General features: G+C 41.7%; 2 protein-coding genes across 2 annotated transcripts in view; one reads left to right on the forward strand and one right to left on the reverse strand.

Annotated features, from left to right (window-relative positions):
• The window catches only part of asnsd1 (asparagine synthetase domain containing 1), a 64,643-nt gene extending 58,968 nt beyond the window's left edge, over positions 1-5,675 (forward strand). Inside the window, exon 14 of the mRNA XM_022249733.2 lies at positions 2,333-5,675. Within this exon, the coding sequence (XP_022105425.2) occupies positions 2,333-2,518 (186 nt within the window). The 3' untranslated portion in view covers positions 2,519-5,675. The remainder of the gene's footprint in view (positions 1-2,332) is intronic.
• Positions 5,676-6,043: 368 nt separating this feature from the next.
• On the reverse strand, positions 6,044-12,151 carry LOC110987225 (muscarinic acetylcholine receptor M2-like). The gene has a single exon (XM_087144557.1). It carries the CDS (start codon positions 11,502-11,504, stop codon positions 10,143-10,145), a length of 1,362 nt encoding a protein of 453 aa, XP_087000683.1. The 5' UTR covers positions 11,505-12,151; the 3' UTR covers positions 6,044-10,142.
• Positions 12,152-13,146: the final 995 nt, after the last annotated feature.

A 13,146-nucleotide genomic window follows, 5' to 3' on the forward strand; every position in this document is an offset into this window, starting at 1 on the left:
GGGCTTTTTGCTGACTTTTTGAAAGGAGAATTATACGGAAATCATCGTAAATTTACCTGTTTATTGGATCAGAAATATATTCAACTATTCAAAAACAGTTCTTTTTTCACCACATGTTCTTTTCAACAAGGAAAAACCCTATCAATACAAGGCAATTGACCAGTGATGTCTTGATGATGATATTATTAGAGGTCACTAGACACACGCAACAATTTCACAATTTTTTTCATTTTAGCTTCAAAACAACGTAATGTAAAGATACAAGACCACGCACAACATAAACCTGACTTTCACTGAATTATTGTACCAACTGGCTGGATGATGTGCACACATACAAGACTTTCGTGATTGCATCTGCAAGAGTTCAATTACATCCAGCAGACTTGACTTGACTATTTAACCAATAACCAATGTTGTCAAAAAAGCAAATGTTGACACTGCACTAACCCTTGCGTCTTTTTAGTTACTGTTTTGTTTATTCCTCATGATCAACATAATCACACATTATTCCTCATTTCAAGGTGTGTACAGTATGTTTACTGTGATATCATGATGACATCATCACATGATTACTTACGATTTTTCTTTTCAATTTTCTTGTTTGTTCTTTCTTTTCTACCTTTTTCCTGAATAAAATTAGGTATTTTCAAAATATTTTCTGAGACCATTGATAAATGAAGTAGATTTTGTGAGATGATGACTTGATCAATTGTGTAAACACAGGTGAGGCAACTTTTGATCATCATCAACGTAGTCAGGTAGGTACTAGGTGGTAGAGGGACACTTCTTGTTCATGTCTTGAAGTCTTTTTTTTTAAATAGCCATATTAATCTTGTAAAATATCCAATGTTCAAATTGCTTACTCTTCTTGTTTACGGATCTTGGTAATTTTAAATGTATATAATAACAAGATCCTTGCTTAACAGCAGCAGATGAGCTATGCATGGATGCCAAATAGGGCCCCACTGTCCGTTCTCTGACATGGGTAGTCATGTAGTTAATAATACTGATGGACAGTGTTGATTCCATTGCCCCCACTGGGTCGTCATATTGGAAAGATAATTTGCCAAGTGTAAAGCGGCATCCGTGATTGCATGTTATTATTAGTTGAGTGCTTCTGAGCACAATTAAGGCATCACGATGGAGGGAAAATTTTGATAGGAGTATTGCTGATAGGCAGTGAAGATATAGTGAGATTACAGTGTTGATGCATCCCTCAATTTACAGGGGATATTGCTGTTATTAAAGTGATGGTTTGGTTAAACTGATAACAAAACTTGGGTTTTTCTGCTCACTTCTTTTAGTGTTTTGCTAGCAACCATTTTGTGGCCCTCAAATTTTTTTCTCCAAAATATCAAAGGTATTTTAAGGTTGTATTGGATGGGCTTTATCTTCTCAATCCTGCAAAATACTCTACAAGAAAAGTTCTTGTTGGAATGTGAAGGATTTGTCAGGTATGGGATTAAACTGTGTGTTTATCAATTGTACAGGTGCACTGTGAATCAACTACCATGTTCTGATTGATGAATATGTTGATCACCTGCCATTGAATTATTTACCTTAACAAACACCACAGAAATTCCATTCAACTGGGTAATGGAAGTTCCACAGTGTAGTCACAAGTTGGCAATGTAAGGATTTATTTAGGTACTGTTCAAAACAAATCATAAATTCTTCACATTCATGCAATGGAAAGAATAATTTCATGAGGCGATGATTGAATTGTCCGTTCTATGAGGCTGAATCCCCTCATGAAATTATTCTTACTGTTGTTGTCAAAGATATTCATTATTTGTACAGCATAGTTTCTGTTGCGGTGCTGTCATTCCAGGAAGACACTGTCTGAATCATGTTCAACTTTTAAACCCAAAATCTTGTGGAAAGCATGCCTTAGAAACAGTTGCTGCAGTTGGTACACAACAGCGAATCATCAAATTAAAGGAAATCAAAACAGCAAAATGTTGAAAATTCAAGCCTTTCTTGTGCACAAATCAATGAACCACATAGGTTTTCTGCCTAGAATGACATCACAGTTTGCTTGTAAATATAGCAATTATCACTAGCATGAAGGCCCAAATGAAGTAGGCCCCCCCCACAAATAGTTGCCCTGCTTGATATTCAAAAACAAAAAATAGGCCTCTTTGTGGAAAGCCACACCCCTGTTTGCCTCCTTTCTCGTGGGGAAGTTTATTAGATACTGTTTGCTGCATTTGTGGGACATTTGTAAAGCGGAAATAGGGGAAGAAGGCTTTTCCACTTTCCCTTGCTCTAGATGTGCTCCTGTCTGTCTAATCAACTCCCCCTTGGTTTTGTTATTTTCTTCTGGGCGCAGGCTGATCTGAGTTTGCCAAGGGGAGTTGGGGAGAAACTGCTCCTGCGAGTGATGGCTCGGGCAATAGGCCTTGGAGAGTCTGCGTTGCTGCCTAAACGAGCCATTCAGTTTGGCTCTCGCATCGCAAAGGTGGAGAACCCCAAGGAGAAAGCATCCCACATCTGTAGCAGGCTGCTGGAAAGATAAAGACACAGGGGACCAGCCCTCAAGACCATCATTTGAAAGAGAGAGAGCCATTTCACTGGTGGCCAGCATATCCATCAAGATATTATATCCTAATTGTCTCTTGCAGAAGGCACTGTATGTGACCAGTAGAGGGCTCTAAATTTGTTACCTAGCTTTGATGTCCAATTAGGCTGATATACTGCGTGTATACATGCATGCTTTTTTTCTGTAGTTCTGGAGACTATTGTACAATAGGAGATGTTGTGCTATAGTTGTGAGGAACCAAAATGGATGGGTGGATGGACACGAAGGATGGATCCAGAACAATATTTGGAGGGGGGGTTGAGGGGAACAACCTATAACCTATCTGTCTGTAACCTATTGTGGTATTTCTGAGGGTTGAGGCTAAATTTTAGCACTGTTTGCACACTGTAGGGAGGGAGGGAAATGAAATTCACCCCCCCAAATCATTCATCTCTCATTACATTTCAAAAACCAGTTACCTGGACCTGATTACCCCCCCCCCCATCTACTAATGGGACACACCATTACCCATTAATCTGGTCCAAATCATCCCAGAAAGGAAAATTCTCCATGATACACTGCTGGGAAGGGCTCTTGCTCATGTTTAAGTGAAGATAAGTATAACGGTACAAATAATACGCACAAACTATGGTGGATGCAATCACTAAACTCTGTATACAGACTGAAATAGTGCATCAAGATCTGGGGGTTGACTGGTCCCCATCCCAATAGTTAATAAAGTATAGGGAGTGGTAGCTAGTTTGCATTTGACACCGTTGATTGGCCCTTGTGCGTTCATGCATAGTGCATATGCCTCTTTTTTTTTTTTTTTTTGAATGTTTTTGTCAGTATGTGCTGGTTTTATGTTTATCGATAACATACATCACATGAATCGACAGCACCCGAAACTCCCAAGATAATCAGTCAATTATCATTCCCACATTTATCACAGGGTATGTATGTTTCTGATCTGATCACTAATGATCTTTGTACACTGACTATAGTCAGTGTACAAGTCAGAGTACAGAGATCAGCCGCTCACTAGTGAAAACCCACAGGGTGTAAAGGGTTCAAATATTGGCCCAGTGTTTTTGTGAATCACTTTGACTTTATTGTGATATCAGGCATAAAGATTACTCATTTGTGGGTCCCCTACACTTATAATTCACATTGTACACTCCACTTTGAATGTCTGGCACAAATGTTTTTATTTCACAAATTCACATCAATGACACTATGACATCGTGGATGATGTTGGAAAATAACCAACATGAACAGATAGGAAGGCCCTATCTTTGTGACTTGTTTTATCCATAAGTACTTTTTATGCGCGAGATTCATTGATTCTCATCTTACATTATACCCCAAAAAGGGAAGTTGCAAGAGTGCCAGTCTGTTACCATGGCAACATTTAGCTATACCTGATCATCAAGTTGAAGTTTCAAAAGAAATCTTTATGATAGTCGGACACTTCAAATGAAGAAACAGCGCTAGAGTGTTTGTTTTAACTTACTACCACCATATGGTGGAACAGGATACATCCCTTCCAATATTTCAGTCTGTTACCCATAGAATATGAGCGATTCACAAAAGTGTGCCTCCAAGAGTTGGCAACGGGTTGACCAATCACAGTGCTTGAAATCTGCCGATCCTTTCTAAATGCGCATTCGGTCGACAGATTTCACGCACAGTGATTGGTCAATGCATTGCAAGCCCTTTGAGGCACACTATTGTGAAATGCCCTTTGGTAAATTGTAAAGAAAGAACATCTGCTAAGGACCAAGTCCCAAGTACTTGTTACAGCTGGCAATGATGTGCAATAATACAGAAATCTAGCATCTTCCATAGCACCTTATTATACTCGTAATCAAGTCATTCTGACATGGTCTGTGTGTGTGTTAAATTACTCCAATGTAGCATCCATAATTCCATGCAGGGAATAGCCAGTGACAAGTTATGGACATGCCAGGTTGTGAAATGCACTCGAAAATAATCCTAATTGCGGTCTTCTGGATGGGCACACAACTGGTTTTGATAAATGATTTTGACAAAGCCTGTACATAAATCCCCATTGTCTAATTGGTGAGTTATCAATCGTGTATTGCTGAATGATTTGTCCCAGCACAACGCGGCTTTAGTGCAGAGACGATTTTTCCCTCATTCACAGTAAATTCTCAACTCAAAGATGATGCAGGTATTCATTCAGGATGTATTCATGTCTCATTTTAAACAAAACAAAAGATTTTTACATTCAGTATGATGAAGCATTGAAATAAAACTTTAAACTGAACCATATCACCCTGCTTTGGAATGGAACACTCTTTCTATCATCCCATGATTTTTTTACCACTGCAAATATTACTCAGTAATCACAGGGACCATATCTGGGGCAATGTCTCTCTATACAGTCATTGACCCAAAGTAGAAACATATATACCGGTAGCGTATGGAATGTGTACAGGTCCCCTTTCAGTTTTATTGTAGTCTGATAACAATTTTGAACCTATTGTCATTCTCCATGCTTTGACTCTTTAAAGTGTGATTTCCTCTTACGAGTTGAAAATTAAGATTTTGGGGGGTTTGGCAACAGAATGGAAATTTTATCTGACTAAAAGGCTCTGTTGTGTGTTTGCCTTTCTCTTTAGAGGAACGGTTGTGAGGACTTATTGAGTTGAGATGCAATCATTTTGAGGGGGCAAAATGTTGGTGCCCAAACCGGTGTGGCGGTCTCAGCTGTCTCTCGGTCTCAGCGGTCCCTCTGAATAGCCGGACATTAAACGGACGACTTTCCCGTTGTTGTGCGCAGAGATGGCATGACGTATTTTACCATATATGGTAAAGGGGACCGCTGAAACTGGGAGACAGCTGAGACCGCCACACCGGCCCCTTGGATTGCTGCATAGGCTCGATCCATGGTATAAGCATAAGATGCATATGAGTACATTATATGGTCTTGGTAAATCTATATACCCATGCACTGATTGATGCAAGGACCCTTGAAATAACAACAGCTGTCTAGGTAGCTAACCTGTCATTGAGTTACATGCATGTATTAACACCAACGCTTTTGAACTGTAATACATATATATATATAAATAGACTACTAGACTAGAATAAAATACTGCAATTAATCGTGAAACAATTACATGTATAACTCCAAGACTTTGCAGTCTACTTTTTACTTCAACAGCGTCGGAGTCTCTGTTGGATATCCTATTCATTCTCTTTGCCACATAAGACACACCCAATCGAAGCTGTCTATACCAAAGAGTGTACACGTGCATGCAACCTACACAAAGTTATTGCCAACAATAACAAAACAATGACCAACTTTCACTCGGATATTTACATGCTGCACCTAAAACTGTTTGTTCGTACTTCAATTTGAAACATTGCTGCTAAGCAAGTCTAATTACAGTGGGGCGGGGACAGACATTCTTTTCAGGGTTTTTTGTTTGGTTAGTTAGCACATTACAAACCGTACTACATGTTTAAATATTTGACATCCATTCTCTCCCCCCCCCCTTATACTTCGACACGCCATTATTGCGTCAAATGATATACACCGGTACTCTGTCATAACGGCTACAGTAGCAACGCTGATCAAATATGACACTCGTGTTCTTTATACTTGAATAGGCCTGAAGTACATCATACGACTTGCACCACTGACGTGGGTTTTATATGCATTATCAGGAAATAAACCCCTTAAGCAAGGGATCTGTTAGCATCAGACATTACGACTGCGTGTCCTGGAAACTGGAATGAACTTCAATGTGCCGGATTTTCACCCGGCAGCAAACTGACCGTGGGAGCGGCTGCGAAGCGGACTTTTACAAAGTAGGGGTGTGCCTCAAATGGAGATGAACCCGAAACATGAATGGACATATTTTAATCGATCATTGTTTTTAAAACTGTTAGACACATGTATAACCACGGGGGGGGGGAACCCAAGGGAAAAGTAAAGGTTTCCGTCTCCAAGAAATATATTATTTCATTACATTTTCGCGTCGAGTTATTATTACCAACCATTCCATGACATTGGGCTATAAGTGTTTTCGCTTGTTCAATCTTGAATACTTCGAGGCCCTTTCGCTGTGTGGTCCTTTGAGCGTAAGATATCCACTTTTTGCCCCTCTGTTGTTGGATTATTCGTTTTGGTGCCCCTTTTCCGAGGTGATACGAGGACTGTTTTGAGATATTAATATAGGGAAGAGGGATTGTCAAGCCCTTTTTTGATAACTGAGACGCTATGATGTCGGGTCCCATTGATGTCACCTCCAATGTCTACGGTTAGATGATTCTGCGGCGTTGCTTCGGGGCATGCTACCAAGGTTACGTTTGCGTAAAAGTGATGCATGCCGTTTAACTTAAAAGCCTTTGCAAAGTGCACTCCACAATGCATCAAGTCCTCAGTTTGGGGGGGGGTTAAAGATTTTGATTTGGAAGGGAAAGTCGATTGCTGGGAAAGCGCCTGGTTTTCCTCCCGTTAATTGAAACGTGCAGTTGAAATAATTTGATGACAGTACCCATTACCCTCTTTGGAAAATACATAATTTCTTTTCCTTGATGGGTTAAAATGGATTTAATCAGATTGCCCTGGAATCCCCTACTTCAAAATGCTCGATTAAGGTTATTAAACAATGAGACCTACCAGCACATTTTATGCCTTGTCCTAGATCCGATGGTGGCAAAAGTGCTCGTGGTACAAGTAGTTATGGCCTAGTGCTACGTGGACATACAATTAGATAATAATTAAGTACTAACTACACGTAATAATTGAAATTTCCCCTGGAATGGTCTCCAGCAGAAAAGGTTTATCCTTCGTGAGTTATGTTGAAATTGTTTGCTTTTCAGCCATGTCGTGATGCGATGTACGGCTTCGTTTTGGCTTCAAATTATACACTATATGTGCAGCCACCACCATAGACTAGCGCATGATAATATTTTAAGCCTGAGTATGGCGTGCAAATTTAACATTTAATCCCAGAATAGATATATCTTTATCAATAATACAGAAAATAGAGATATTTCTATTGCGCAATAGAGATATCTCTATTACATTTCCGCTTCCGAGGTCAGCAGGTCGCCCTCGACGTTTTGTGTTTAAAAATCTATTATCTTGAGAGGGTTTTGAATCGTGTCTCAGCCCTTGTACTCCCGTGGTTGTTTACTTTAGGAAACGTTACACAAACCCCTGGCTCAGTGAAGCAATCTCATATTCCTATTAGAGATATATCTATCGTGCGTCCTGTTTTAGTAGAGATATCTCTGCTATGTTTCCGGTCCCGCACACGGGGTCAGCGGAAAGGTCATTGTAACGTAACGCACAAAGTTTCACTGAGCCAGATATCGCTATTGTTAATAGAGATATTGCTATTAGGAACCGAGATATCTCTGTTAGAAGTGGAGATATTTCTGTAAGGAATAGATATATCTCTATTAAAAATAGACGTACCTGTACGCGGATGAAATGTTAACTTTGCGCGCCATACCTGAGCCAAAAGATTTGACACGGACGGATATTTTGTAATGTGTTGCCCCCTGGTATTTGAATGGTTCTGATTTCCATTCGACCCTATTTTTGACTTTTGACCGAAGCGGAAATTTTAAGCCTCCAACCGTGTCTGCAACATGACCAAGGAAATAAACACTCATTCCAATTTTATGGGGAAACCATTAACAGTAATGTCCTAAAGTAGGCCGTTAGCAGTTTTCAGCACTGGCACAAAAAAGCGGTCTACTCCATACAAAGCAGAGCAGTAACAGTCCACGCCACATGGATGGCTGAGGAATTTTGCGTAAGTCCTCACCACATCTTATTTTTCAGCGACTTTATTTGAAGTTGCAGGTTAATTAACGAATGACAGTTTCACAGTTTCAACTCCGAAAGTTCAAATCCACCAACCTCCTCGATGTGCAAATTACCTGTTGCATGTGCGTGCATGTGCGTACGTGTACTACCGTAATGCGGTAAATCGAAACTCGTGCGATTCTATTTTAAGATGTACTTTGCGTCGAGGAGATGTTGATTTCAATTATGGGATATACCCTCACTCAGACTAATAGTTATTAACACTATACTCAGTTCTCTCCGAGAGCTTTTGATAGAAATTCACAAGCTTACTCGGGCGGGAGTCGAACCCATGACCTCCTGCTTGTGCAGACGACTTTATGACCACCAACCTTGCCGGGGTTGTCTGGCTGATCCAAGTTAGATGCAGCAGCGGAGACCGTGAAAGCATTTCAAAATGTACTTTACGTCAGGAAAATGTTAATATTAATTATGGGATTTGCCCTTACACCTACGTAACTATATTAATTCGTGTGATTCTGTTACAGAGTGACATCATAGTAGCAATGGCGCACCCAACCCCAAGTGTTTCTTTTTGTTTTCAGGAAAAAATATACGCACCTACGTCTTATACCACTAGCTCTGATATGGCCGTAAATCCCAATCCCGCGTGGCGCAGCTGAATGGGGAGGGAGGATTGAGCATTATGAGCTTGTTGGGGAGGGGGTAGGCCTACGTTCCGGTACTGAGTAACCTGCCCCACGACAAATCCTGGGTGCGCCACTGCAGCGCCCACATGCAGTTGAAGGAAATGTTTTGTCCAGATTAAGACACAAATTTAGAAAAAAAAGAGAGTTAGACTTAAGTGGATAAAAGAGTGCCAGGGAATTAATTGACTGGGACTTTGGACTATATGCCAGGCTTGATCGTAGCACTTCGTAGTTGATGCACCTATGCAGAATGGAAATTTTACCGAAAAATACGGAATTTGGGCTAATTTTTTCACATGAGAGCAAAGCAATCAGAATTATATTTAATTGAACACGCTGCATTAAATTATTTGCACTTGACATGCAAGGGTATTATTTACCAGCAATTCTTTTTCGACCAACCCTCCTCCAAGGCCAAATGTTCAAAAACGAGAACTGTGCAATTGAAACGGGACGCCCTAAACAATGCCATGTACTCTGACGTATTAAAAAAAGAATTGCACGTTGTTAGCATAAATGGTGTCAGCACTTGACGTCTTTGAAACGGAAGGATTGAGCCGGGTACCTGGATAGTTTTAAATGAAATGCGTTCAATTGTGAAAGACCTTTGAGAATGTTGATGGCATGACAGGGTGGTTGTTGTTATTTTAGTTTAGTCTTTTTAACTCACTGACAGTAAGCGATCATATCTGTGAAGCGAAAACACAACTGGCTCAACATTGTCCTCTGTGGATTATCCTGAGGAATTTTCTTTGGGCAATACTTTCTGGCTTACTTGACTAGTTTGCATCCAAGCTTTATTCCTACCTGGACTTTCATTGCGCCCCGGCTAAAAAAGGGGGTTTTCCATGATTGGGCCTGGTGAAATTATACCTCACGAAAAGCAAAACTCTTTAGAGCAGTTATGTGATATTCAACACACGCGATGCAATCGTGGTGCAACATTCGTTGAAATACCGGCTCGAAACTCTTCAGCACAAACACCTTCACCCTAATTTGAAGGACACCCAAGAAGATTTGAAAATGCACTAAAAGTCAAATTCTGAAAGAAAGGTGACCGCCGGAATCTTACAAATGTACGACAGTGTGTTCCGATGACTTTGTACAAAGATATAGTCTATTCTGGAGGTTTGAAGCAACAGCGATAACAGGAGAGTATCTTGAAGACGGCATGACGTATGGCCGGTTGGGCGACTGCATAACAGAATGGATTTACTGCGCTTTGACACATCGAGAAAGCGACGACAGCCGCGTTGTAGTAAGCGGGTAACGGGGGGAAAGCCCCGGGATGCATGTCACAGATGCTGGTGATGGGAACGATGATGCCATACGGTAGCCAGCAGATGGCGTAAGAGGCTACAACGAGGCTGAGGGTCAGTGTGGCTTTCTTGTTATCTGCCTTGTTTTTTCTATAGCGTCTCAGGTTGATGTTTTCGTTTGGAACCGGGGATGATTCTGCCCTGTCCAGAGATGTTGAGACTGTTGGGGGAGCGGTTTCTGGTGGTTCACCTCGGTCTTCAGTCTTCAGTTTGCGGGATAGCTTGGACCCGGTTAGACTTGTACCAGCGGCTCTATGATTGCAAACCTGCTGCCCAAGAGCTGCGCTGTTCTGCTGGCAAAATTTGAGTTCGACGGTCATCACTGATATGGTCGGAATCTCTTCGCGGGAATTCCCGATGCCAAATGCGGTGAAATCGGTCGTTGCGTCGTCTTCGTGTGACGAGGTGTCATTCTTAGCCTTCATGGTCATCGTTGACTTCTTCAGCTTACCCTTTCTAACGGCGTGGATAGTGCGATAGACTCTGCAGTACATGATGAGGATAGCTGGGTAAGGGATCCACATTGCTAGGGCAATGGCTACTCCTGTGGAATAGTGGTTAGTGTTGTACATTGCAGTGCAAAACATATGGGGCAGAGCGTCGTCGCCTTCAACCACGCCCCAGACCAGGATGAAGGACAACCACACAAAAATGGCCACGCCCCAGGTAAGGAGGATCTTCAGGCCCGCCCTTCTGGTGCTGCGATCCTGAAGATGAGACAAAGGGTGTCGGATAGCCTGGTATCGATCATTGCAGATGATAAGCACGGTCATAATGGACGCTGACAAGAAAACGTGCTCCAGAGTCTTTATTAAGTGGCAAAAAATGTGGCCAAAGGGCCAGGCACGCCCCATGAGCTTCATCGACTCCTCCAGGACTGTGAGGGGCATGTTGATGGCCCCTATGCACAGGTCCGCCACGCACAGGTTGATAATGAACAAGTTGCCGTACGTGCGGAGTTTCTTCTCCGTGGAGAATGCACTGAGAACAAGGAGATTGCTAGGCACGGTAATGCACATTAAGACACCGCAAACCACTAAAAGAATCCAGGAAGAGATTGTCTCGCTCTGAGGGAAGTAGTCTTCCATGCGATGGTCGCTACCATTAACCATTGCCATATCGCCCATGCCATGATGCCCAAGTACGTGGTGGAGCGACATCTTGGTCAAAGTCAGTGTCTAAGCTGGTTATGAAACCAATTGCTTTTTTTTTTCGGTTTAAAGATGTTTTAACCACACAAGCACGTACACGGTAGCTGGTTGGAGCTGAGCTGGTCTGACATCCTGGTTTAGATTGGCAGTTTAGCTAAACATTGTTCGAATTATTTTGAGTTCCTGTTGATGTAGCGCTGGATGATCACCACGATTTCCGATTCAGCATTTTATAGTCAGGGGCTACTGATTTAAGAAGTGCCAAGTAAAAACATGATAACCCTTTGGCACAGACCGTGCTAAACAGTTCCGACGGCGAGAAGTTTTGTCGCCACAACTTCGTTCGCCCCGACCTGTCACGATGTGAGCGTTATTTGAGCGCACAGTGCTTCAAGCTGAAACGTGCATGGCCATTGGTTGTCCGTGCGTGTTACGCGCCAGCCAATCACGGTATGTAAGTTCAGATGCCGGTAACAACATGAAAAATAATGACCAGTGTCTCTTCTAACTATATTCACGGAGAAAAAATCTAGTAATCAGTTTTGCAAGTCAATAAACCACCGTCATGAAAAAGAAAATTGTCAGATGTGGTGACAATTTTCTGACAAACCCCTATGGCTCCACAGCTTAAATAGTAGCGTACATAACGCTCTGTTCCGGCCTGCGTCATCCATGACGTCATTGAAGTCACTGGACAGAGAGGCTGTGATAACCCTCGGCAATCTTTTGTTGTGATACCAGGATGATAGAAAAAATTTTTGTTAAAAAGGTAGGCATAGGAGGTAGTTCTTGCAACCTTTCTGGCAGATCAGTTTTCGGTGGGAGGGGAATTTACTGTCATCTGTTATTGTTCCTCTGTTTAGTTTCCTATCATTGGCAGACCAGAACAGGACGAAATGAGGGAAATACTTTAGATCTTCAACCATTCTGAATTTGTACGCAATTCGAAATTAGAGCAGAAACAGAAATCAAACCTTCTGGGCAGAAAAATAATGAAAAAATAAAGCTAAAAAATTGCATGGGAGGGCAAAAAAATTGCTGTCTTTATAATGTATTCTGCATGGCTTTTCCGGGATGTGAGGCTTATTTCGGGGACCTTTCACTCACTTCGGGGATGAAAATGAATTAAGTAAGCGCCAGAAGTTCTTCTCTCTGACGTCCGTGCCTCCATCGCCAACTGAATTTTAATATTGATATACGCAAAGCGTAGTTTACGGGCTTCCGTTGTCACGGTACCTGAAAAAATGTCTTAATTGCCCGTTTATCTCCGCAGTTTTTTCTTGGTCATACCACTTCACTGTTTCACTTCATTTGGGGTTTAGATCTGCCAGTGTGCTTACATGTATAATAAAATGCGAATGGTTTTGCAGAAACCATTACCTCTTTCGAGAATTCTATTAACTGTATGTATTTTAGGAGGGCAAAAAAGATTTCTTGGTCAAAACATGGCTGTCCTATATTTTCAACCGAATCCTCACCCTCCCAGCAGGTGGGGTACCGTTCCAAAATTTCTGTTGGTTTTAACTGCAGCAAAAAAGCAACATGTCAGGAGGGGGTCAAACTGTCCTCCCCCCATACGCCACTGACGGAATTGACTCGAGAACAGAACAGAGGAGAGATCATTTGGGTGTGCTGTGGGTGCACCCCCGTA

Source organism: Acanthaster planci, linkage group LG12 (assembly GCF_054643075.1).
Source record: "Acanthaster planci isolate LZ-2023a linkage group LG12, COTS_SCS, whole genome shotgun sequence".
Classification (NCBI taxonomy): Eukaryota; Metazoa; Echinodermata; class Asteroidea; order Valvatida; family Acanthasteridae; genus Acanthaster; species Acanthaster planci.